Consider the following 25,994-nt stretch of genomic DNA (forward strand, 5'->3'; position numbering starts at 1 on the left):
ATAAAGACTTATACATGTGCGTACCTTGAGACTGAGCTGTGATATATCCATGCATACCTTTCGTTCCGTCACCTACAAACCTTAGCTATGATATATCCATGCATACCTTTCGTTCCGTCACCCACAAACTTTAGCAATCTCATTGGATTTGAGAATGGCGGAGTAGAGTTTCGAAGTATATAGTTTGGATAAATCTTCCCATCACACCATAAGTCGATATATTGTAAACCTTCCTTTCTCATATTTTCTCTTTGCACAGAGCCTGGGTATTGTCGCTTTGGTAGAGGCGCATATTCTTTCGCTAAATCAATATGAAGATGGTGCTGTCGTCTCTTGTTAGCTTGTTCCAAAGTGTTGTTGCTTTGCATTTCCATTTTGAGAGTACAATTTCTCCATCACTTCATAGTTTCATTACATTTTCTTAAAGCAAGGAGTTGATGATGGCGGTAATATTGAGAAAATTTGAAAAACAATGCTATGATGAGATTAGTTATGGTTTTCTAACAAAGAAGCTAACCGGATCACAAAGGTGGCTAGAAAATGATTGAGAGAAAGACGTGGTTTGTAGGAGCATTGAATGCAAAAGCTCATGGGATATAAGTACTGAATATAGAGGAGTGGGAAAGGAGAATATTTATTCTTCTATGTTTACAGGACTTCTAAATATTTTCTTGAGTATTTTATTATTTCCTCATATTTCGGACGCACGAAAAATGAAGAAATTGTTAATTTTCCTCAAGGCCCCAAAATGAGCTCCCTTTTTTTCTAATGCCTTTTGAAGAGAGGACCAAACCTATCCCTAACTTTATATACCAGTCTCTTTCTCATTCTTTTACAATCATCTTGGGCCTATTTGGCTCCAAGGCACAATCTTAGCTCTATGGACTTGTCAATATACACCATCAAATGACATTGCCAACTAATGTAGTTAACATGTGGGTAAAGAGATGCCTCTTCACGTAGCAAGAAGGAAGAGGTGTTAATTTTGATTGTAGGTTAAATGGTGAGTAAAAATTTGAAAGAGGCTTTGATAATATCCTTGGTGTGTCTTATGTTTTATTTCTTTTTCCAATGACCTCTCTCTCTCTCTCTCTCTCTCTCTCTCTCTCTCTCTCTCTCTCTCTCTCTCTCTCTCTATCTATCTATATATATATATATATATATCCTTGGTGTGTCTAATGTGTTATTTCTTTTTCCAATAACCTCTCTCTCTATATATATATGAGAGGGAATAAGCAAATGGGTGCCAAGACACATTAACACCCTACATGTATGTTTTTGTAGAAGTTGTACTTATGTATTAATATAAAATGCTAGTGAAACTTTAGCAAGCTAGTTTCTTGAGTTTTTTAATATTGACAAAACATATAATGGTTTTATATATTTTCTTTCAACTTTGAAAGAAAAGTTATAAATTTTGGTGAAACTTTAAAATTTTTAACCTAAAAGCATCAAACTTTTATTTTGATTTGGATGTATATTTTTTTATTCTTAATGAAACTAGCATGAAAAAACCATCCATGATCCCCGCCCCCCCCTCCATGTCCGCCCCCCAAATTTTATGTTGTTTAGGTGCAAGAATCTTACTATACCTAAAAATGTGCCTACATCGATATCTGATTTAATGAGAACGACCTAAGGTCTTACGAATGAGAGAAGGTGGTCCCATACATCCATACTCAAATGTATTTCTATCATATTCCCATCTAACACTCAAAAGAACTAGGATGGTTATAGGTATAAAAGGATAATGGCATTTCATGTATTTAGGAGGTGGAGACATGGACAGGTGTAATCATCCCATCCTTTCCAATCCCAAAGAAAGGATCCCATTGTAGTTACTAGGGCCTTGAGGCCTTAGTTGAAGATGGAAGACAAAATGGTCATTCCTATTTCGTGAAAGTCATTGGGTCGCATCCATTCATCCCCACACTTTTTACTTGGACACCTACCAAACGATCCCAAAAACCATCCAATTTATAAAAGCTGTAACAGGTGACTTAAGTGGTGATTGCTAGAGTTGGGGATCAAATCATCTAGTCCATGAGGGGCCCTAAATCATCCTAGTCCCATCCATGTGCTAATAAGACCTGGCAAGGGTGGATGGAGCTGAGAAAATTGACAAGGTAGGTTCTAACAGCTTGTGGCATGTCCGACGGAAGGCAGTTGTGTCGAACACCACCCCCTCTCCAATCGTTGGACATCCTTCGTCTAATACATTAGTGGGATGCTCTATCCAATCTAATCAAGAAAATTTAATCTACCTTCTCTCAAACATCACAAGACTGGCACCATCCTCGGAAAAGGCATTTTGGATGTCGCCTTTATATGAGTCATTTTCAAGTTGAAGGGTCTCCTAAATATATCTTGGCACATTTAATGTCTCTAAAACTTCATACCTTCCAATTTCAAAAAAAAATGGAGTCTGGTGTACCCTCTATTGCCTCGTCCTATCCTATATAAGAGAGGCTGTGGGGAGGCCTTTTGGCCTTGGGGAGGCTTGTGACTGCCCTGATCTCTCTCTCTCTCTCTCTCTCTCTCTCTCTCTCTTTCTTTCCGTCTCTCTCTCGGGAAACCATGCAAACTTTCTCCTTGACCCGTTGGCTCCTCTCCACCAACCTCTTCTCCATGCTCAAATTCCTTGTGGGTTTTGTTGTTTTCGTCGCTCTCGCATCCTGCTTCTATAGCCCCGCCTCCACCATCGTTACCCCACGCTTCCCCGCTGTTAATACTTCCACCAGCAGGAACTTACACACTCACGCACAATGGAATCTGGGTCCGCTGCTATTTCTTTCCATTACTTTTTCTTTCTGCAGTCTTGTTCATCCCTTAAGGGAATATAGAGAGAGAGAGAGAGAGAGAGACAGAGAGAGAGAGAGAGAGAGAGAGAGATGCTAACCTCTTGAGGAATGTATCCGCAGAGACGTCGGCTCAACGACCCGCACAGAATAGAGCTTCTGCTAGCCAAAATGAAGACAGTAGATTGAAGCTCCTGCTCTCTCTCTGGGACGACTTGTTCAACGATGACACCACTCCATCACGCCCCGATGTGCAGCTCCACAGATCATACTGGTTTCCCAGGCCTCCCTACTGGCAGAACTGCAGTGAGAAGGTTGCGCAGCACCTCCTACTCGACAGCAGAAATATAGATGGATCGCTCCCCAGCTGGTCGCTTTGGAAAGGAAACCGGAGAGATCTTGGGAGTCGTAATCGTTCTGATCGCGTTGATTGGACGGATCCAAGCAACGCTCCCAGACCACCTTGGGTACAGACAGTGTCCTTTAGGTGCATCCAATTCAGTTTGCTCGCTCCAGCGCCGTCATCTCCTGATCCGTTCGTCATTGGCTCCCGGAAAACTTTTGAGATATATGTCTCCAACTTGCGTCTGCACTCCTTGCATTTTGACCATCCAACTTCTGCACGTTTTATGTAGCACAGGTAGAGGGAGGAGACGCAGACAACTTCCCACTAACGAGGCGCGTGCAGCAAGACCTCTGGTTGCACCAGCATCCCAAGAATTGTAGCGATCCACAGCTAAGGTTTCTCTGGGTTGTTTGGGATAAGTACCAGGAGTTCGGGATGGGAACTCGCATCAAAAATATGTTGGCCTTTTTAGCCATTGCGGTTCGCGAGAACAGGATCCTTGTGAGCGATTCCTTCAGTCGCGCTGACCACGCAGGCTGTGCAGGTAATCTCGATATTTCCAAGTCCCCTCTTCCATGGATTTCGGCCGGGCCCCGATCGTGATCATTGGCGCTCGCTGCAGGTGCAGGCCGCAACCAGTGGGAATGCTATTTTCTGCCGGAGACATCAAAGGAGTGTAAACTGAGAGCTTCGGAGCTACTCTCGCAGCCGGATGCGTGGCAGAAGGGAATCATCAAAGGAAATAGCAACTACACTTGGTGGCATATTTTGCAAGGTAGAATTCCAAGGTGAGCAGCATGCGGCGTCCAACCGTCACTTTTCGTCTTTGTTGCCAGATGAGAGTAAGAAATAGCACACAAACAGCAATCTTCAGCTTCATTATGTAACGAGCGCTCATCCAGGCGCTGGGGGATTCCATGGAGTTATGATATGCAAGCCACCTCGGAAGTTCACGGAAAGCTCGTGCTGCACCACCAGGCAATTGACAGACGGTGGTGGAGAGCTCAGGTACTTCCTTCTTTCTGCTCGGTATTCGTAATTCTTCCAGATTGCAAACGAAGCTGATTGTATTATTGCAGATTCAGACTGCTAGAGTATCCCTTTGCAACTATGGCAATCCCAAACTCATCGCTGGGCTCTCCCTCGCCCAGGCTATACGGTACATGATGCGATTTCCAAGTGCATATACTTGCCGTTTGATGAACCGCGCGCGGCACCAATATTTCGGAGCTGTAGCCGCTGAAATGATGTTGAGAGCGCTGCCCACGACTTGGCCCGACGTAGTAAGCTCGTCTTTTGCTTGTTGAATGACATATGTAACGTTGGACCTAGGAATTGAACTCAGAGAGAGTGTTATTACCGCGCGAAAATGCTACGTTGAGTCTGCTGGCTAAGCGGTTGCCATCTCTGACGCAATAACCTGAAAGAAGGCGTGATCATGCAATGGAATTGGAGCAAACACCTTTGAACCCGTTGAAAAGGGATCGGCTCCTGGGAACGATTATGGCATGGAGACAAGCTGCCTCTTTGAAGCATTTTGTAGCTTTTACGCCCAAGCGGGAACGGGATCTCGCTCCTTCCTCCCTCCACATAACTATGGTCGAGTTCACACCAACCCTGGTCGTTCAAACCAACCATTTAGCAACGATGCAATTTTGGCAAAGCATAAATGAAATTAGGCATTTCTTGAATTTTTGGAACTTCATTTTTCCTATTGGCCCTTCTTCATTGGACTTCAATGAAGACTTTAAAGTGGTTCACACTCTCTCTCTCTCTCTCTCTCTCTCTCTCTCTCTCTCTTTTCCCTTCTTTATCTCTTCTTTATCTCCTCAAGTCTTCTTAGAAAGGATCTCCACCTTTTCTCCCACAATCTCTCTCTCTCTCTCTCTCTCTCTCTCTCTTCTTTATCTCCTCCAGTCTTCCTCCACACCATTTTTAGCAGATTCCTTTTTGTTTACTCTTTTTATCTTGGGCAGGCCTTATGAATGATTGAATATCATTCACCTTGTTTATACAACGGGTTCACACCAACCATTAGACATTTAATGTCATGAAGGATTGATTGGGCTAGTCAATCGTCATGGGTTCAATACTTAGTTAGAATACTTTGTGAGGGAATTTCTCAGATAGTCAAGTAGCAGGCGCCGTTCAACTCTCAAACATAGTTTTTTTATGCCCTTTCTCGTACCTCCTATTAGCCAATTAAGACGGTAGTCCTTCACTCACATTTTTAGAGGATGGCCATTGGGTGGTGTAAACCCAACCTTTATGTGAACTAGGATGCCATGGCATCCCTTGTTCATAGAGTAGCTCCGATTTGAAACGTTTTGCTTGCAGTGTAAACCTAAGGTGAGTGCCCCCAAAAGGGTGCACGAGTTTATATTATTATTTTTATAAACAAAGTGAATGATAATAAATAACTCATAAGTTAGCTAAGAAGAAGATGAATTAGATGTGCAATATGAAAAAGAGGGCGGAGACCGCAAGAGATGATGAATTGAAAGAACAGAGAGAGGAGGAGGAGGGTGAGGGGGGGAGAGAGAGCAAAGGAAAAGATGGAGGACTTATAAAGTCAAACTTGGACTAATCATAAAAAGCCAATGAATTTCTAAAATTCTAAATACGAATTTCAGTCCATTCTTCAAAACTGAAAACTCCAATAAGATCTACCCTTTTAGGCATGCCAAAAAGCTGTGTGTGAACGGACTAGGAAGAGTAAATCTTGATTGTTCAATCACCATCGTAATGATAAAAGGCATACCAAAGATTGATCAACTAAATTGCAAACATTAAGAAAAAACTGCACCGCCATTCCAAAAATGTCAAACTACCGACAAACCACACATGCACATCACCACGCTATAAAATGCCATATGCTAGATGTTGCGCCTCCATTTTACCTCATGTTGCCCAATCTTAGTTCAACTCCCATCTCCATCGATGGTCGGCATTTTTGCTGACCTTCTGATTTTTTGTAGATAAATTCCCCCCCACATCCATTCCCTACTTTTAAGCCCTTATCATTTAACCTATTATTGCTTGCGCCTCTTTGTAGACCTTGCTATTTCCATATAGGGCAAGTGGATGGCGAATACAAATGTCTTGAGACTAGGAATCACGATTTGTGGATCACATTTTATTCACACTCTCAAGAAACATATGATCTTGCTACAATTGATTCAAATTGACTTACAAGTAGTGAGAGTAACTGTGTGAAAGTGTAGTTGATGATTGAATTGTTGCCACACAGGTGACTAACCATAGGCAGTGGAATATAGAGGGAGAAATGGAGAGGGTTGTATGGGGGAGTCGAGGGGCATGGATTCCTCGACCAATGATTAGCATGCATGTGAGGCAAGGCGATAAATCAAGAGAGATGGAGATGGTGGGATATGGGCGATACATGGAATTGGCCTATCGTGTGCGTTTTAGTTTCCCTGATGCAGTCAACATTTGGTTAGCTACTGAAATGGAGGTAAATTACTAATCTCTCTCTCTCTCTCTCTCTCTCTCTCTCTCTCTCTCTCTCTCTCTCTCTTTCTCTCTTTGTGGTTAATTATCTCTCATAGCTCCTTTTTGGGCCAAATAATTAGTGTTCTCTTTTTTTTTTGTGCGTGTGTGTGACTGAGTGAAAGTGGTCTCCACTAGTATTAAAAACTCTCTCTCTCTCTCTCTCTCTCTCTCTCTCTCTCTCTCATAGAGTGGAGGTCATTTTATATGCTTTCTTGTTGTGCTCATCTTTGATTTGTCAAATGGATGAAACCCTTCCTTCAATTTAAGGGGAGGGAGAGGGAGAAAGGGAGGGGGGGGTCGTCTACAAGTGTATGTATGTTCTAAATCAACTTCAAATGTCCAAACGTAAAACTTTCGTTCCTTTTACGACTTCTTACTCCCATGTGTCAGAGGCACACTTGATTATGGCATCACCTATACCAAGGGCAACATCTTAACCGGATTATGTGACTCGGATTGGCCTTAAATCTTTGTTTGTACTAGTAAAAAGCTAGTTCTCATTTAGTTTTATTTCATAAAATACTTCAGTTGGAAAAATAGATAAAGGAAATTTTTTATGAGCTTTGTACTTATGATTATGAAAGTATCTCACTCAATTCATGGCCTCAGGATGTAGTCCATGAATCTACCACCTACACAGATTGGAACTTCTATTACACCAACATAACTAGACAAATGGGGAACACTAGTATGTATGCCTATGAAACAAGCATCGGTATGGAGGCTAGCACAAACAATGCAATTGTGAACTTTTTGATGGCATCAGAGGCTGATTTCTTCATTGGAGCCCTTGGGTCAGCATGGAGTGTTCTAATTGATTGCATGCGGGCTACAAGTGGAAAGATTATGGCAGGGTTCTTGAGTGTGAATACAGAAACATTTTGGTAAATATTAAAGAATTATGCATGCCATTATGTTGATGGTTCAGTAATGCACCATATATTCATATACATCCCCACATCATTTGAAAGTCGAATTCCTCAACATGTTGAGTTATTGGTTACTTCTTACTTCCATAGTAATTTCTAGACAAGAATGAACATTTTATTTTCGAGAAGTTTTTTGATGTATGTACAAAAGTCTCATCACTTCCATGAGTCAATTTGATTGGATGTTACTACACTTCCTTTCCAAAAAAATCAACACGGATGGACCACTCTTAATTTCAAAAAAGGATTTATGTAAAGGCATTACTTAGATTTTTATGTCAAAAGCATTCATTTCTACTATTACAAAGTATTTTGTGGTTTAAAATGCCGAAATTGTCACTACTACACCTTCATCTTTTTTCAACGTTTAGTAATCATGGGTGTTAGTACAACCCGCAAGTGGGTTTTATGTTGGTATAAGGGTTGATTTATACACACACTAATGAGCTTATAATGATGGCTATTTTGGATGTTTTTCCCTTAGAAGAGCCTAATTTGGACATTTTTTCCATGATGCATGACATAATGATCCAAGGGAAAATGGGAGAGGGCTATAAGGAAATGTCACATCAATAGTGGAGAAATGTCACCATCCATGCTCGAGGGGTCACCTCGAAAAAATTTAGTGTACCATGTGCATTCAAAAGGAGGGGTATTTTAATCCCGCTTTTGGAAATTTTTAATAGGATTAAAATAACAGGATGGTTTTTTTAACTCAATTTTACAACCAAATCTATTAGTTCATAAGTAAATAGAAGTGGTATTATTGAGGGAAAAAAATTAGTTAAGGGGATTTTTTAATATCCCTTGAACGCAGTGAGACCTAGGGTAGGGGAAATAGCACTAGAGTTTTCAAATGGTTAAGATACTTTTTACATGCTTTAATATTATTTACTTAAAGGCCCATGCAAAGTATCATGCCCATTAGACACTGTTTGCATGGGTGGGCATGCTTATTTTCTTGGTTTCCACCACGTCTCGTACTTGAGTATAAAAAAATATGCATCTGCTTGTTCCCCTTGTATGTGCCTTTGTCTGATGGGTAAGATACTTTTCACATGCCTTAAATTATTCACTTCAAGGCTCATGAAAAGTTTCATGCTCATCTGATATCATTCACATTGTTGGACATGCATATTTTCTTATTTTCCACCGCGCCTCATATCTGAGTACCCATTTTCTTGCTCCCATCGTACGTGCCATTATCATATGGGTGTGATCCTTTGCACATGATTTAAAATTTATAATTAAAGGCTCGTACAAAGTATCATGCCCATCGAACACTGTTTGCATGGGTGGGAATGCTTATTTTCTTGTTTTCCAGTATGTTTGCATCTCATATAGTAGTATCCAAAAATACACATATGCTTGCTCTAATAGTATGTGCCTTTGTATGATGGGAACAATACTTTGTGCACACCTTAAACTTATTCACCTTGGGAGCTCAAGCAGCTCCCATCGTATGTGCCTTTGTATGATGGATATGATACTTTGCACACGCCTTAATATTATTTACTTTAAGTTATTTGCAAAGCATCATACCCATCGGCCATCGTATTCATGTGTGGACATGCTTATTTCCTTGTTTTCTCTTGCGTCTTATACCTAAGTATCAAAAACTATGCATTTGCTTGCTCCCATAATATGTGCCTTTGTCTTATGGGTACCATATTCTTCACACACCTTCATATTATTTACTTTAATGCTTGTTCAATTTTTCATACCCATCGGACACCGTTTGCATGGTTGGGCATGCTTATTTTCATGTTTTTCATCGTGTCTCATACTTAAGTATAAAAAATTATGCATCTCCTTTCTGCCATCGTATATGCCTTTACTCAATGGTAAGATATTTTGCACATGGCTTGATATTATTTACTTAACACCTAGCAACGTTTCATACCCATCATACACCGTTTGGATGGTTGGGCATGCTTATTTTCTTGTTTTCCACCATGTCTCATATCTGAATATTAAAAAATGCTCATCTCCTTGCTCCCATCGCATGTGCCTTTGTGTGATGGGTATGATACTTTGCACATGCCTTAATAATATTCAGTTTAAGAAATGTGTAAATTTTCATACCCATCGAACATCGTTTGCATGGTGGGGGATGCCTATTTTCTTGTTTTCCATCGTGTCTCACTTATCAAAAAATATGCATCTGCTTGCTCCCATCGCATGTGTCTTTGTTCGATGGGCATGATCCTTTGCAAATGCCTTAATATTATTTATTTTAATTATTGTGAAAAGTATCATGCCTATACAATATCATTCGCATGGTTGGACATGCATATCTTCTTATTCACTGCCAGGTCTTATATGTGAGTATAAAATAATATGGCATCAACATGGTTCTATTGCACACACCTTTGTCGGATGGCTATAATACTTTGCACACATCGTAATCCTATTTATTTTAAGGCATGTGCAAAGTATCATGCTCATCAAATAAAATATGCATGGTTGAACATGCATTTTTTCTTGTTTTCCAAATCGTTTGCGTCATTGGACATGCATATTTCTTATTTTTCATCACGTCTCATACACGGCACACCTCGAAAACCATAACTCAAAACCAATTCAAGACCTTAAAAATGCAACCAAATTTGCAGAATGGATCTGTGTCATAGCTTGTATTCTATGTTTGCACTTATTCTGCTTTTCTATCGTGTCTTCAAGGCTCTTCCGCTCATGGGATTTTGCAACCAAAGTTAGAGGTGATTGCATTGCTGAAGTAGAAGGAAGTGCCTCCAAATCTCTACCCTACACTAGTGTAGTATTGATTCATCCATTTCTTCTCCCTCTATTGCCTGCAAACAAACATGAAAGATTAGATTCATTATCTTTAAATTTAAATCTTATTTTTAAAATGGTATTTAATTAAGAAATAAAGAGTTCATATCGCTAAGTATTATCCTTGTGGCCTTTTTACATAATCCTACGAGCCATAATTATCATGGAAGGCATCATCATCTTTCTCTTCATCCACCAACCTCTCTCTAATCGGGTCATGTGAGTCCCTCTTTTCATCATCATCATGTGGGACATTATGATCTTTGAGGTCATCATCCATGTCATTGGTCTCCTTGTGCTCTACCTCTTTTCATAGCCTATGGTTAGATCCACTTGAAGCTGAAAATAGGCCATGAAATGCTTGTTTTCAATAATATTTGTGGAGTACCCTTTTATAAGGAGATCCTCAAATAGATATCACATCCTGCACAAGATGACCTCCCAACCTATCGGCAATAAATTCTCCACCATGGTAAGCTGGAGAGTCCCACTTTTTGAGGGACTTCCGTAGTTGTTTTTTTGATAATCTATGGACTTGGGAATATATTGCTCTTCTAGCATCAATCGCAAACTTTTGAATTTCCTCTTATGTTCTTTTGTAGTTGGGACTCCACATACACAAGAAGAATGATTCAAGAGATTGAATCGTTATGCCACATTCAACATCTACACTAAACTGAAAGATATGGTGCATATTTATCGGCATCCTTATCTTGCAGATTAGTCTTTCCACATATGCAACCACATGTTGTGGGATTTCTTTTCTCATGTACGGGGTTACTACTTCTGACCCATCTTCATCCTTTTTTATCCACTTGTTTACCCATAGCTTTACCTTGGGTGTTGAGACAAAGATGCTATATGCTTGACAACATTATAGTCAATGTTACAATGACTAAGTGGAATGCCTTTCTTTGTCACAAATACTGAATGGCACTATTCATTGCATCACACCTCACCTGTACATTGATGCATTCCTCCAAGCAATGGTCTTTGTCTTTCTTTCCGAAAAACCATTATTTCTTTGAAAGTTTATGTGCTGCCATGGATGCATCCTTGTCAGGTAGGTACTTTAGAGGCTTCCACATCCTTGCGATCAACTCCTTCTTATCCACTACCTTTGACTTTCTCGAGACAAACAAAGGAGCTTCGTAAGTCAAATCTCCATGCTCACATGCAATGCACACTTCAAGCATCTCATCAAACACTTCAAGAGGAAAAAAAATGATGGAAGTGAAGTCAGCATATCTATCTCTCACCATCTTGAGGCTTGTCATATTTTCTTCTTGCTCTTGAGTTCCCCTAGGCACAGCTGCACTCAAAGAAGTATAGAAGTTTGTGAATGTGTCGGCATCTGCTCTTGTGACCTTTTTCTTCAAATCAAGATTTGGAGAACCAAATGTTGTCCATACAACCCTCGCCTTCTGTAAGACCTCTGATGTCAAGGATATCTTACGTTTTCCATGGACATAATGATTAAGTTTTTCGAACTCAATCAAATTGAACATGCATATGGTTGCAGGATAACAGTGGAATGAAGATATCTTACACATTAAATTGAACATAGAAAAAGAAATTATTTATTGCTTTCTTTGCTTCGACAGTTGGGTTTAGCATAGATTAGATTGCCTTAGAGGAGGAACAATTCTCCAAGTTGCCAATCGAAGCCATGCTCAAAATTTTCTGACTAGTTTCTAATTGTTTGTCAATCCCTTCGCTCACATGTGGTTTCACACTCATAACATGCTATTAAACAAGACCTTTCACCATTTACCAAGAAGTTTATGAGTGGGCAGATTGCATCGGCAGATATCAATGGACAGATTACATGTCATGGGGCATATTGGAGCTTGATCACTATAGTGGTCATTTTATTTCATTGTAAATCTTTACTGGCTATTTTTATTGCATTTGTACAAATATGTAAGCACATTTATTGCCATAAAAAACCTTGTAAATCCTTCTAGGCTATTTTTCACATTATTGCCATATGAAGCCTTGTATCAAACTTGACCATTCACTATTTAGTGAGCAGTTTATCAGTGGTTGGGCAGATTGCATAAGTGAGTATTATGAAGCAGTTTATTAGTGGGTGGATTGCATCAGTGGGGTATCAGTGGGACAGATAAATGTCAGTGGATAGACTACATGTCATCAAGCAAATTGGAGCTTTATCACTAGAGTGGGCATTTTATTTCATTGTAAAGCTTTATTTGCTATTTTTATTACATTTGTACAAATATTTAAGCCTTGTAAAGTCTTCTAGGCTATTTCCCACATTTATTTGCTATAAAATACCTTGTAAAGCCCTCTCGGCTATTTTTCACATTTATTGCCATATGAAGCCTTGTAAAGCCTTTTGGGCTATTTCCCACATCTATTGTATCAAGCCTTGTATATTGCACTTTACTTGTATGTATCTAAATTCTTCATTATCTTTTCTTGTAGGATTATGGAGCAATCAAATAATCTCAAGGCTAGTCTATATGACTCTGAGATTAGAGCATGGGTGTTTGATGTCACATTGAATTTGAAAGGAAATGAATATAGAGTTTTTGGATCAAATTACATTTACTGGGCCTACACATTTCAAGGAAACCTTCACTCAATTCTTTAAAGAAACTCTTAAAAATATTCCCCATGAAAAGGACCAAGAGGTAGAAGGTGAGAATATGTTGAAGGAAGCAAAGAAGGAATTCCTCTTTCATTGCAGATTCCAGCCCATTGATGGTCAACATTGGGCTTATGCTTGTAATCAGATCGCCAAAGAAGCAAAGGAGGTCAAAAAACTCACGTTAGAACAATTTGCAAAAATTAATATATATAAAAAATATTCTCACCTTCAAAAAGTACAATAAATTCATAATTTTATAATTTAAATTTAAAATATACTAAAATTATAATATAAAACATTTAAATATATTAAAATTTCTCTCCCTCCTCTCACCTCTCTCTCTCTCTCTCTCTCTCTCTGTCTCTCTCTCTCTCTCGACTCCTAATTCTCTCTCTAGCGACCGTTAAGCACCTCATTCTCTCTCTCTCTCTCTCTCTCCTCATCCCTAGCGGCCATGGTCACCAGGACCACGATCTCTCATTCTCTCTCTTAATCTCTCTCTCTCTCTCTCTCTCTCTCTCTCTCCCTCTCTCTCTCCCTCTCTACTCTCTTCCTCCCTCTATCCTCTAGCGGCCTCTCTCTCTCTCTCTCTCTCTCTCTCTCTCTCTCTATCCTCTAGCGGCCATGGTCGCCAAGATTTATCATTCTCTCTCTTAATATTTCTCTCTCCCTCCCTCTCTACTTTCTCCCTCCCTCTCTCCTCTGCCCATGTTCTCTCTTAATCTTTCTCTCTCTCTCCCTCCCTCTCTCCTCGAAGGGCCATGGCTGCCTAGATTTGTCATTGTCTCTCTTGATCTCTCTCTCTCCCCCTCCCTCTCTCTCTCTCTCTCTCTCTCTCTCTCTCTCTCTCTCTCTCTCTCTCTCTCCTCTAGAGCCATGGCTGCCAGGATTTCTCATTCTCTCTCTTAATCGCTCTCTCTCTCTCTCTCTCTCTCTCTCTCTCTCTCTCTCTGTGGCGGCCATGGCCCCCAGGATCTCTCTCTCTCTCTCTCTCTCTCTCTCTCTTCCTCTCTCCTCTGGCGACCATGCTTGCCAGGAGTTCTCTCTCTCTCTCTCTCTCTCTCTCTCTCTCTCTCTCTCTCTCTCCTCTCTCTCTCTGTCTCTGTCTCTCTCCCTCTTTCTCTCTTCCCCCCCTCTCTCTCTCTCTCTCTCTCTGTGTCTCTCTGCCCCTCTTCATCTCTCTCTCTCTCTCCCTCCCTCTCTCCTCGCTCTCTCTTTCTCTCCCTCCCTCTCTCCTCTCTCTTTCTTTGTCTCCCTCCCCTCTTCTCTCTCATTTAAAATTCTCTCTCAATCTCTCTCTCTCTTGGTTGCTAATACACAACTTGTACGCATAGGGGGGCTACCAAAGGGCTGGTTTGAAGGAACTCAAAAGGAAAAACTGGAAAATATCATGGAAAGAATGCCACAACTAGAATGAGATGCTGAAGATGTATTAGTTGTCTTATAGGAGGGGACACAAGCCAAAGTATGCTTCCAAAACAAGATGAAAAGAAGCAAGATTCTTAAGGAAACCAATAAGCTGAAAGGCGCTAAAATATGGATAGTGGAGGAGCTCACCCCAACTCAGCTCAAAATGAAGGCCATTGAATAGGCTAAAGTGAAGGATGCTCGAAAGGAAGGAAAATGGGTTGTTTACAGAGATGGAAAAGCACTTATAAGAGACTTCAAATCCAAACCTAAAGAGTCTCAATCTTAAATTAATGTAATGCAGGCTGATTATCGATGGTAGTAGACTGGAGTTAACCTATAATAATTTTTTGAGTGCTATATACACTCCTAAGAGACTCTCAGTCTATAACTGATGTTTTGGTGTTCACCTTTTGGTGTGTGTTTGTCCCATAGGCCCGTGAGGCCTCCCGAGGACGTTAATATATCTTCTTTCTTTCTTTCTCTCCCTCCCTGCCTCCCTCTCTATTCTCTCCCTTCCTCTCTCCTCTAGCGGCCATGGCCGCCAGGAGTTTTCATTCTCTCTCTCTCTCTCTCAGCTCTCCCTCCCTCTCTGCCTCTCCCTCCCTCTCTCCTTTGGTGACCATGGCCGCCAAGAATTTTCATTCTCTCTCTCTCTCCACCCCTCTTCTCTCTCCTAATCTCTATCTCTCCCTCCCCTCTTCTCTCTTCAATTGAAGGCTTTAATGAAATCATAGATGCAGAATATGATCTTCACAATAACTGAATTCAAAAGACTATTGTATTACTCTAAGGATGCAATCGACTCAAACTTTTTCCACAATAGTAGCAAGCACGCTTATCTTTGGTTTGAACTCGTCTATCTTTCACTGCATGTGCAGTACCTCCAGTCAATGTATCCTCTTCATGCTTTTCCTTAGCCATAAGAAGTCCTACACAGTCAATAAAATCCGCCTCATCATCTAGATGTAGGATGCGTGAGGTCTCGGAACTTTTAGAGGGGAGGCTTTTTAATTTTTAGCTTAATCATAGAATTTTTCATTTCTTTGGCTCAAAAATTATAAGTTTTTTAAAGATAGATTAATCATAGGAAATATGATGTTAATGTCAAGAGAGTATTGTGCTATATTGAACATACTACAAATTTTAATAATCTCAACAAGTATTTGGTTATCTCACTAAACTTTGGTTTGAAAGTTATCTTTAAAAACAACATTAACACAAATATTGATCATAGAAGTATTTATGTATAATCTTAGCAACTACTTGGTTTTTTCACTAACTTTGGTTTTAAAAGCTAGCTTTAAAAGTAGCATTAGAAGTGTATTGATGATTGTCAGAGTTTTTGAGTCCAGTTCTAAAATTTGACTTTACACAAAGTCCAAAAATTTTTAATAATGTGTTTTTTTATCTTTGGAGTAGATTGATCACAAATGTAGTACAAGGCTTGTGGTCATGTTTTGGTTGGAGACGTAGACTCAAGCATGGAAATAAGATCCTAAGTGAAGAACATAAGTAAATAATAGCCTCAGCATTGAAATAAGAGCCTAAGTGAAGAAAAATGATTATTCATGAAGGTTCATGGAGGTTTTGACCCCCTTTGGGGTTAGTAAAGGTTCTAGTGTTCAAGAAAAAGGTTGCAACGTTAAACAATCGATTAAGGTTAAGGAGTGGAGAGCTTGTCTCCATCATGGATCAAAGGGGAAGATTTGAGAAGTCTAATCTAGAAGGCTAAGGGTTGCAAGGGTAGATTAGGAGTAGGAGAGAAGGATCATAAAAGTATAATGAAGATTAGAATTAAGGGTGAGATTATATTTGATAAAGGGATAGAAAAAGGATTGGAATGGAGGTAGACGGCGGGGAGGGTTATTTCAAGTTTAGAGCATGCATTCACACATTGATAGTATACAGGAAATACAGACACAAGGAAATCCAACACAGTAACCCTTAAGGTGAACCAAATTCAAATCCCCAAAGAGTGTGGACTTACAACATATTTATACATGTTCATGAATTCACCTCTTTATGTTTAGCATGTTTAGCATGATGTTCTCTCTACATAGAGTATGTGGCAATGATTTTCTATCTCTTCAAAAAGCACGTGTAAAGTATTTTAGTCTTTATACATCTACACAAAGTGGTGTCTAGTACTTTATGTTTCGTATCTTTACACAAGGCATGTGTTGTATGAAATAAAGCATATTTTGATAATTATAAGTAAAGAATGTATTTCACATTTCATATTCATGCATGAGTTACTAGTAGCTCTTAATGTGAAGATAGTGGGAGAGAGGGAAGGAGTCTCACTTGCAACTTTCTCACATACACAATGGGGGAATACACACAAAGGTGGAGGCTGAAAACAGTTTTCCTCTTCTTAGTTGTGAAAGCCAAAAGAACTCTAGTACAAAGAAATAGAAGAACCCTATATGTGGGTCTCAAACTAAACTCAACTAACTAAGGTGGCATACTAACTGAGCCACAAACTAGAGTAGATAAGGATAGCTGTCATCCAGCTATTATTCATGGGCGGTGTACCAACCGCATCTCCAGCTATAACAAGTCGGTGACATAAATACACAACGGTCAACTTGGCATATCGCGAGTGGAGCTCGATATCTCAACACTCCCCCTCGAGCTCAATCCCAATTCCTACACACCAAGCAGGTCTCTGAACTTGCGCAGCTTCTCTGCGCCCAATGCTTTCGTGAAAATGTCAGCTACCTGATCCTCTGTGCTGACATAAACTAGATCAATAAGACCTAGTAAAACCTTCTCCCGCACATAGTGATAATGCACCTCAATGTGCTTTGTTCTAGCATGAAAGACTGGGTTCTTTGCCAAGTGTATATTGCTCATGTTGTCACAATAAATGACAACCGGCCCATCTGTAGACTGATGCATATCATAAAGTAGCTTATGCAACCAAGCTACCTCACATGCAGCCATTGCTGCACCCCTGTACTTAGCCTCTGTGCTCGACAAGAAGGCAACTGTAGGCTGTTTCTTGCTACTCCAAGTGACTACAGCACTCCCAAAAGAGAACACATATCCACTGGTAGATCGTCTATCAGAAATACTACCAGCCCAATCAGCATCAGTGTATCCATGCAACTGTATATGAACCCCAGCCTCATAAAATAGTCCATACTGCAATGTGGACTTCACATACCTGAGTATGCATCTAGCCGCATCCAAATGCGGTTTCCTTGGAGCCTGCATAAACTGACTTACCAACCCAACAGCATAGCTCAAATTTGGCCTGGTAATAGTCATGTAAATCAAACTTCCTACTATGCATCTGTACATAGTAGGGTCTTCCAGAAGCTCACCTGCATCTGCGCTCAGCTTCACATTCTGCTCCAAAGGAACTGAAGCCTGTCATCCCATATTTGGATAGCATGTCCAGTCCATACTGCCTCTGCAAGAGCTGTATCCCACTTAGTGATCTAATCACCTCAATGCCCAAGAAATAACGCAGCTCTCCCAAATCCTTCATCTCAAAATTCTATTTTCACATGAAGGATATCTTCATCACTATCACCTGTGATGATCAAATCATCAACATAAATGACAAGTAGCATAATCCCTTTCTCTGTTTTTCTCACATAGAATGAGAAATCTGCCTTGGAAATCTGAAAGCCAATAGTGACAAGATACTGTCCTATCTTATCAGACCATGCTCTAGGTGCTTGCTTCAAGCCATACAAGGCTTTCTTCAACCTGCAAACAAACTCAGGATGAATAGCATGAACATAACCTGCTGGCTGCTCCATAAAGACCTCTTCTTGCAAATCACCATGCAAGAAGGCATTCTTTACATCCATCTGATGTAAAGACCATCCCTTTGATGTAGCCATAGCAATGGTTGCTCTTACGGTTTCCATCCTTGCAACCGGGCTGAAAGTTTCTTCATAATCAATGCCATATGTCTGTGCATACCCCTTGACAACTAATCTTGCCTTGTATCTATTCACAGAACCATCTGCATTGTGCTTGATCTTATAAACCCACTTACAGCCAATTGCATTCTTGTCTTTAGGCAAAGGCACCAATTCCCATGTAGCATTAGCATCCAAGGCATCCATTTCTTCATCCATGGCTCTCTCCCATTTTTCATTTCCCATGGCTTGCTCAAAAGAAGTGGGTTCTGGTTTCTGTATCACTTTGACCATATAGGCATAGTGAATGGCTATAAATCCATCATATTTCAGCCTATCCACAGGATACCTAACCTTGGTAGACCTGCGCAAAATAGGCTCACTTCTAGGTGCTCTCAAAACATCCCTGGTCTTCCTTACTCCAGGTGTAACAACAGAAGGAATACCCAACTCATCATCAATGCTCTGCTCTGAGCCACTGGATTCACCATCCACATAAGAGTGACCTGAATTCACATCAAACATGGGTTGATCTACCTTCCCTTTTCCTTTTTGTGATACCTGCGTACCACTATCTGCATTGCTTTGAGGAGATTCTCCTGATCTCAATCTACTTGTCCATGGCGAAGTATGTGAACCACTGCTAGAGGACACTGCAGGTCCACTGATATTTTGTGATTGCTGCTGTGAATTTTGTGCAGCATTACCATTTTGTGCATCTACATCAATCATCACATTTATTGGTTTATACTAGCTGCTCATCTCATCAAAAACAACATCTCTGCTCACTGTGAACTTACGTGTAGAAGGGTTATAGCATCTATACCCTTTCTGCTGCAGAGAATAACCAATAAAGATGCACTTCTCAGCCTTTGGATCCAACTTGGACCTCAACTCATCTGGCACATGAACATAGGCAATGCAACCAAAAATTTTCAAATGAGAAATGTCTGGTTTCCTACCAGTATACATCTCCTCTGGTGTCATGCCATGTATTGCTGCAGTGGGAGTCCTGTTCATTATATAAACTGCTATAGCAACTGCTTCAGCCCAATAATAATCTGGTAGATCTTTTTCATTTAGCATGGCCCGAGATACCTCTCCAATATGCATGTTTTTCCTTTCTGCAATTCCATTTTGCTGTGGGGTATGACTGCATGAATATTGCTGCTTTATGCCATGCTCCTGCAGGAACCTTGCAAACTCATTTGAGAGGTACTCTCCCCCTCCATCTGACCTTAGGCATTTTATTTGCAGGCCTGTTTCTTTTTCAACCATAGCTTTAAAAGCTTTGAAGTGCCCAAACACTTCACTTTTCTTTTTCATAAAATACACCCAAAGTTTTTTGCTGAAGTCATCAATAAATGTGACAAAATAGTGACAGCCTCCAATAGATGCAGCTTTAGTAGTCCACACATCAGAGTGGATTAATTCCAATGGCTTTTTACTCTCTTGAACATGCTTAGGAAATGGTTTCCTTGCTTGTTTTCCAAATTGACAGGCTTCACACTGATGCTGATTGGGCTGGTAGTATTTCTGATAGACGATCTACAACTGGATATATGTTCTCTTTTGGGAGTGTTACAATCACTTAGAGTAGGAAGAAACAGCCTATAGTTGCCTTGTCGAGCACAGAGGATGAGTACAAGGGTGCAGCAATGGCTACATGTGAGGTAGCTTGGTTGCATAAGCTACTTTATGTTGAGATATCGAGCTCCACTTGTGATATGCCAGGGTGGCCGTTGTGCATTTATGTCACCGACTTGTTCGCTATAGATGCGGTTGGTACACCATCCGTGAATAATAGCTATCTTTATGTACTCTAGTTAATGGCTCAGTTAGTATGCCACCTAGGTTAGATGAGTTTGGTTTGAGACCCACATATAGGGTTCACCTATTCCTTTTGTACTTAGAGAGTTTTTTGGCTTTCACAACTAAGAAGAGAAAAACTATTTTCAGCCTCCATCTTGGTAAGAGGATTAGTGTTGCTTTCCTTTTTCAAGTTTGGGAGCAAATCTGTGCAGGTAGCATGGAAGTTTGACAAGAACAACTTCCAAGCATGGAAGGTTAGAATGAAAATTTTCCTTAAGGGAAAATTTGATTCTTCGTGCTTAGAGGTGTTCTCACTACCCTGCAAACATGTCTACCACTTTCTGTGCTTTGTGCATAAATGTTTGGAGAAAGGGATGTGTGTAGAGAACAACTATATGCAAATGGTTCCTCAAAGGGTGAAGAAGATGCTCGGATTGGATTGCCTCCTCCTGAAAAAGGTAACACATATTTATCCCCACTGTGGGCAATTATTTACATTTGCTTCTTATCATTTCTCCTTACCAGTGCTTGGTTTAGTTGCTAATGTCCATTGTTTCTTCAAGAACAATTTTCTAGTGTGATCGTGCAAAATATTGTAGATAACACCACTGAAGCTGAGCAAAACCCAGATGCTATGCATGAAAACCCAGTTTTAAAAAATCCAGGAGGAACATTGGAGGAGATGCACATTGGTTTTGTTAAAGACTACGGAGGGTTCACATTTGGAAGTGAATGTGAGTTTATACAATAGCTACATGGAAAGAGGGGGAGCGGTGTTGGGTCCAAAAAGGAAAGCCCTCTAAGCATACCAAAGACCATGCCATCTAATCATGCCAAGGACCAGCAGAGACACCAGAGGCCATACCATCAAAGCGGCATGCCGAAGTTGAGAGGGTGCACATGTGTCTCCAAAGAAGACCCCACGGAGGTCTCCTAGGAGGAAAGCACAGATTGAGGAGGAAGCTCTCAAAGAGGATGGTGAAGAAAAAGAGGCAGAGGATGAAGTATCTCTGTCCTCTTTCTTGCATTCAAGAAAAAAAAAGGCCTCCAAATGTTTGCCTTGTTCTTTTCCAAAGAGAAAAACAAAAGGCATGTAACATTGTGTGCATTGGCATTTGCCCATATTGTAGCACGGCCCCTCCATTTTATATTGAAATTATGAATTTCCATCTCTCCTCCAACTCCTTGTTTAATTGATTGTATGCAAAAGCTATGTTTGGTGTATGCTTTTGCTATGTTGAGTATAAATTTTGGTTCATGTTCAATAAATGCTTTCGGTATGTGCTTAGTAGCACGAGTGCCAAAGAGAAAAGCCAATGATGATGCAAAGGCTAGCAGAAATTTGGAGATGCCTGATGATGCACAGCCTGATGCACAGCTAGATATTACACAGCCAGATATTGTACAACTTGATGATGCATAGCTAGATATTGCACAGCCCAATGATGCACAACTTGATGATGCACAACTAGATATTACATAGCCCGATGATGCACATGCAAATATTGCACAGCCTGATGATATACCACAACCTAATGTTTCATAGCCTGATGTTTCAAAACATGATGTTGCACCACCTAATGATGTTACGTACCATGATACACCCAACAGATGTCTAGGCAAATACAGAGAAGGAAGCTGATGTGCAAATATATTATGGCAGGGCTCCCAAGTACAATGTCCAAAAGCCTGCATTGATTGTCGATTTGAATGGTGTGCTCATGTTTATAGTAAATGCATGGAGAGGGGAGACCTTACCCGTATACTCCCCATGATTTGCCATAGTTCCTGAACCTAGAGGTATCACACACTATGTCAAGAAAGATGCGAAGGCATTTCTAGTGTTGGCTCTCGAGTTTTTTTATATATACATATGGAGTTGTATGTCAAGCACAAATGTTTTTCAGGAGAGTAGACTTGTGTTTTGTGGATATCAGAGAGAAGATTTCAGGCTTACTATCCCAAGACCTATGTCACAAGGCAACATTACCATTTGCAAATGGGAAACCAATTTTCTTCAAGCAACCATCTACATTTTGGGAGATGTTTCCCCAGTACATGAAGTAGGACACTTTGGTGTGTGATGATAGCCTCTACAAATGCAAAGGGAACAAGCTTGGCATGCACTTAATTTTGCCCAAGTTTAAAGATCAAGTGGAGTCATTTTGGTTGGTGACCTCAGTGTGTGGCTCTATGAGTGGCTACCCTCACCTGATAGGTTGGCACTGGCAAGGAAGTAGCCTTACATATGGGGGGATTCGACCCCAGAATTTGAATATGTGAAGCAAAAGATGTGCCACAATGGGAAGATAGAGAAGCCCACATGTGGGTGGATTGATATTGACTAAGAGCCTACAATTTTGTTCTCGTACGTCCCAGTTTACTGGGCATTGTAAATGTTTCTATTAATACAAAATTATGTACTTTTTCTCCATTTTCCTCGTAAAGTTTAAATTTAGAATTTATTTCATTACAGTGACTTTTTGTCACAGTAAAAGTAACATTCTAAATTTATCCCAGTAATGTTTCAATTCTGTTCACAATCTATTAAGAGAAGCCCACAAGCATTTGAGAAAAACATATGACAGAAGCTACTAGTGTCACAATCCGTGGTTGTCATTGCTGTACATATGGAAATTGTTGTTATTACCCATCCGGGCATATAAGACTTTGAAGATTATCCCTTGCTTCCTAATTATCTGCCTACAATAAGTCTTCATGAATTATTTCATCTTAAGTCATTACAATAGAATATTCTTACGTGTCCTCTGAATATATCATGTATCTTTGTATGTTTTCAGCTCACAAATGAGCAATGAAACATCAAGCTTCCCTTTAAAGTACCACAAGGAGCTATTCTGCATAAGCATAAGAACATATGAAAGATGTAGAATTCTTTGTTCATGCATCTGTGCGAACAAGCCATACATGTACACAATGGTACAAAAAATAGGTTTTTGCTTCCATAAAAGTTCATAGCATTAGGTCTCATTACAAATATTCGGCATTGCATTGTATATGGTCTCATGCATCTCTGAAGAGAGGTAGTACATGTTGCTATCATTGTTCCTAGCATCCATCAAAAACTTAATGGACTTCACTAGATGAGAAATAATGATCACAGAGGGGCCTTCAACCAGAAGCTAATAATGATGATCATCACGTTTTTTGTAGTACAAACCGACGACATATGCAAATCCTCACTTGCACTCTCCTCCCCATTTTTCCTTCACCATACATGTGGCAACTTGCCTTTTCTCTGTGCATTTTAGAATGTAAAAGTCAACCCCTTCATCATTATCAAGCTCTACAAGAACAGCAAAGCTGTCACCTTCACACAACAAATGATTAAGGAAGTCTTCGTGGCCCTCAAAGAGGGGTTCTTCTGTTATGACTTCAACATCGGGTGCATCATCCTCTATAAGTTTCAATAGTTTTTTATTCCATTTCATCACATAGCCTTATTGACACAACTTCAGCACGCATTGCACATACAAGCCTGACAATAGCAACTTAATTTTTTGATCTTGATTTGCGTTGGATCATTCTTGCTGTAGCCACATACACTGTGCATTGATCGAGAGCCATGAAATCGTGCACAATTGTGTTATTTGGACCTATCTACATCACTAAATCTTATCTCCAAATAGAATCTTCGTATTATGTTTTCCTTCTTCTTATTGAAGGTACAACTTGATGCTGTACTTAGTGTATTCCTCAGAAAAGCCACAACATCAAAGGCTTTCTATAACACAAATCCGTCTTCTTTGAGCTGCTCTTGGGTGAGTGCTCTCTTTATGATTGCACCTGCTCCATCATGCTCTCCTTTTCCATGTTCAGAGGTGAAAAAAATCCATGTCATCTCCAAGTTTGTGAGGGCATAAAACCTTCCAACAAAGAAAAAAGGCCTTGCAACCTTGAATTGGGCTACACACCCATCTGACCACACGCAATGTGTTTTAAATTGCAAGCCTTGCTCTTTTAACCAATAACAATGACTCATAAAACAATGTTGCACAAAGAGTGTATCATGATCTTTGTCATCAGAAATGTAGAAGTGCATCTCCTTTATCACAAAATTATCATCATGTTTGCGGCGGTAGGTGATATGTACCAAGATAGTGCTTCGAGTGCCAGTGCATTGATTGGATCTTATTTTGTTGTTTGAATGAGTAATTATCAGCAAAATTAATGACCGATACTATCACATCTTTTGGAAAATTTGAGAGACATTCCTTGAATTGGGCAGCCTGCCATTTGAAGATAAAATTGTGGGTGATGAATCTTTCTGTGTGTTGCTCTACCATAGTCCACAAAGTACCAACATCGACTTGTTTAATAGACAAAATCTTTCTCTTTTGATCTTTTCCTACCTTTGTTTTGCCCACAACAGCATCCTCAAAAATCTGCACATTGACAACCCCCAAGCTTGCAACTTTAAGTGGGCACCTAAGACCTTCTCTAACGGCCTTACATTGCGCACAATGTGCCATGAGGCATTCTAGCTGATGGAATGTTGCATTTGCTAGTTTACTACAAAGACATGACTCCCAAAATACCATGATTCCATTGAAGACATGATCTGAAGCTGCACAAGTACCATTCTCTCTATCACATAAGTAGATATTACAAGAACAAGCACATGTTGCTCCATGCATACCAAACAAAGGGACCAAACACGATTGATGGTCTCTTTGAAGTATATCATTTGCATGTGTTGAATACAGCAATAAGTATTCCCGTCCTTCAGCTTCTGCACAAAATATGGTTTGTACTTCTTGAAACTACATTGCCCTATAATCATATCAGGATGCATTGATTTGAACCTCAAGAATAACTCTGTTTGCAAATAAAAGCAGATGTTCACTTCTTCAGACAACATAGAAAGCTTATAAAAGCACAGAGAAAAATATAGAAGCATCAAAAAGCAAATAAAAGCACATCAAAAGCACATCATAAAATCACTTCTAAGAAAATTTGAGAAGTACAAAATCACAAGGCACAGAAAAGCACAAAAAAACACACTACTATAAAGCACACCAAGTATATTAAAGCACATAAAAAAGCACACCAAAAAGCACACAAAAGCACACCACAAAAGCACATGAAAGCACAAAAAAGAATATAAAAACACACAAAGAATATAAAAGCACACACCAAAAAACACACAAAAGCACACCATAAAAAGAATATAAAAACACACAAAGAATATAAAAGCACACAATAGCACATGAAAGCACAAAAAAGCATATAAAAGCTCATAAAAGCACACCACAAAAGCACATGAAAGCACAAAAAAGCATAACCAAGAATATAAAAGCACACAAAAGCACACCACTAAAAGCACAACCAAGAAGATAAAAGCACACAAAAGCACACCATAAAAGCTACATTTCTTTGTTAATTTCTCATTTATGGAACCATATACTTACTTATTTTTCATTATAACCCTCACTTTAGAGAACATCATCTATATATGAACAAATAGTGAACACTTTAGAAACTCCTATAAATACCTCCCTACCATACTCTCTTTTGAGGATTATGGTAATTCAATCAATTTAAAGAGTTTCCCTAATCTATAGCAATCCCATATTTGAAGCTCTCATATAAGAATGTATGCCATATTCCTTGGATGAGTAGGAAAAAGATATTGGAAACCTCATACTTGAAGCCATTATAATCGATCATAAATGACTCTCTAATACATTATTAGATATGGGAAGGCAAGGGAGGGATTTTCAAAATATTTCCAATTCTCTAAACCTAAGTACTTTTAAGGAAATATGGTCTCTACTAAACTCTTTCCTACCATAATATGAATTAGGAAGAAGTTGTAACTCTCATGTACATCTTGAAATTTTCAATTTTCTCTTTAATAACTATAAAAAGTATATT

At 39.7% G+C, this 25,994-nt stretch overlaps 1 protein-coding gene across 2 annotated transcripts; it reads left to right on the plus strand.

Annotated features, from left to right (window-relative positions):
* The first annotated feature begins 2,527 nt into the window (after positions 1–2,527).
* On the plus strand, positions 2,528–7,608 carry LOC147901735 (uncharacterized). Of its 2 annotated transcripts, none has more exons than XM_087375190.1 (8): positions 2,528–2,776; positions 2,922–3,265; positions 3,439–3,688; positions 3,767–3,932; positions 4,047–4,152; positions 4,224–4,427; positions 6,395–6,619; positions 7,267–7,608. In XM_087375190.1, the coding sequence occupies exons 1-8, from the start codon at positions 2,578–2,580 to the stop codon at positions 7,543–7,545; spliced, it is 1,773 nt and encodes a 590-aa protein (XP_087231316.1). In that variant the 5' UTR covers positions 2,528–2,577; the 3' UTR covers positions 7,546–7,608. The 2 variants fall into 2 exon arrangements, with proteins under 2 accessions (XP_087231316.1, XP_087231317.1); XM_087375191.1 differs by having other exon boundaries at positions 4,296–4,427.
* The last annotated feature ends 18,386 nt before the right edge of the window (positions 7,609–25,994 follow it).

This window comes from Dipteris shenzhenensis, chromosome 5, assembly GCF_047967505.1.
Source record: "Dipteris shenzhenensis isolate YYH24624 ecotype China chromosome 5, Dip_SZ_1.0, whole genome shotgun sequence".
Taxonomy (NCBI): Eukaryota; Viridiplantae; Streptophyta; class Polypodiopsida; order Gleicheniales; family Dipteridaceae; genus Dipteris; species Dipteris shenzhenensis.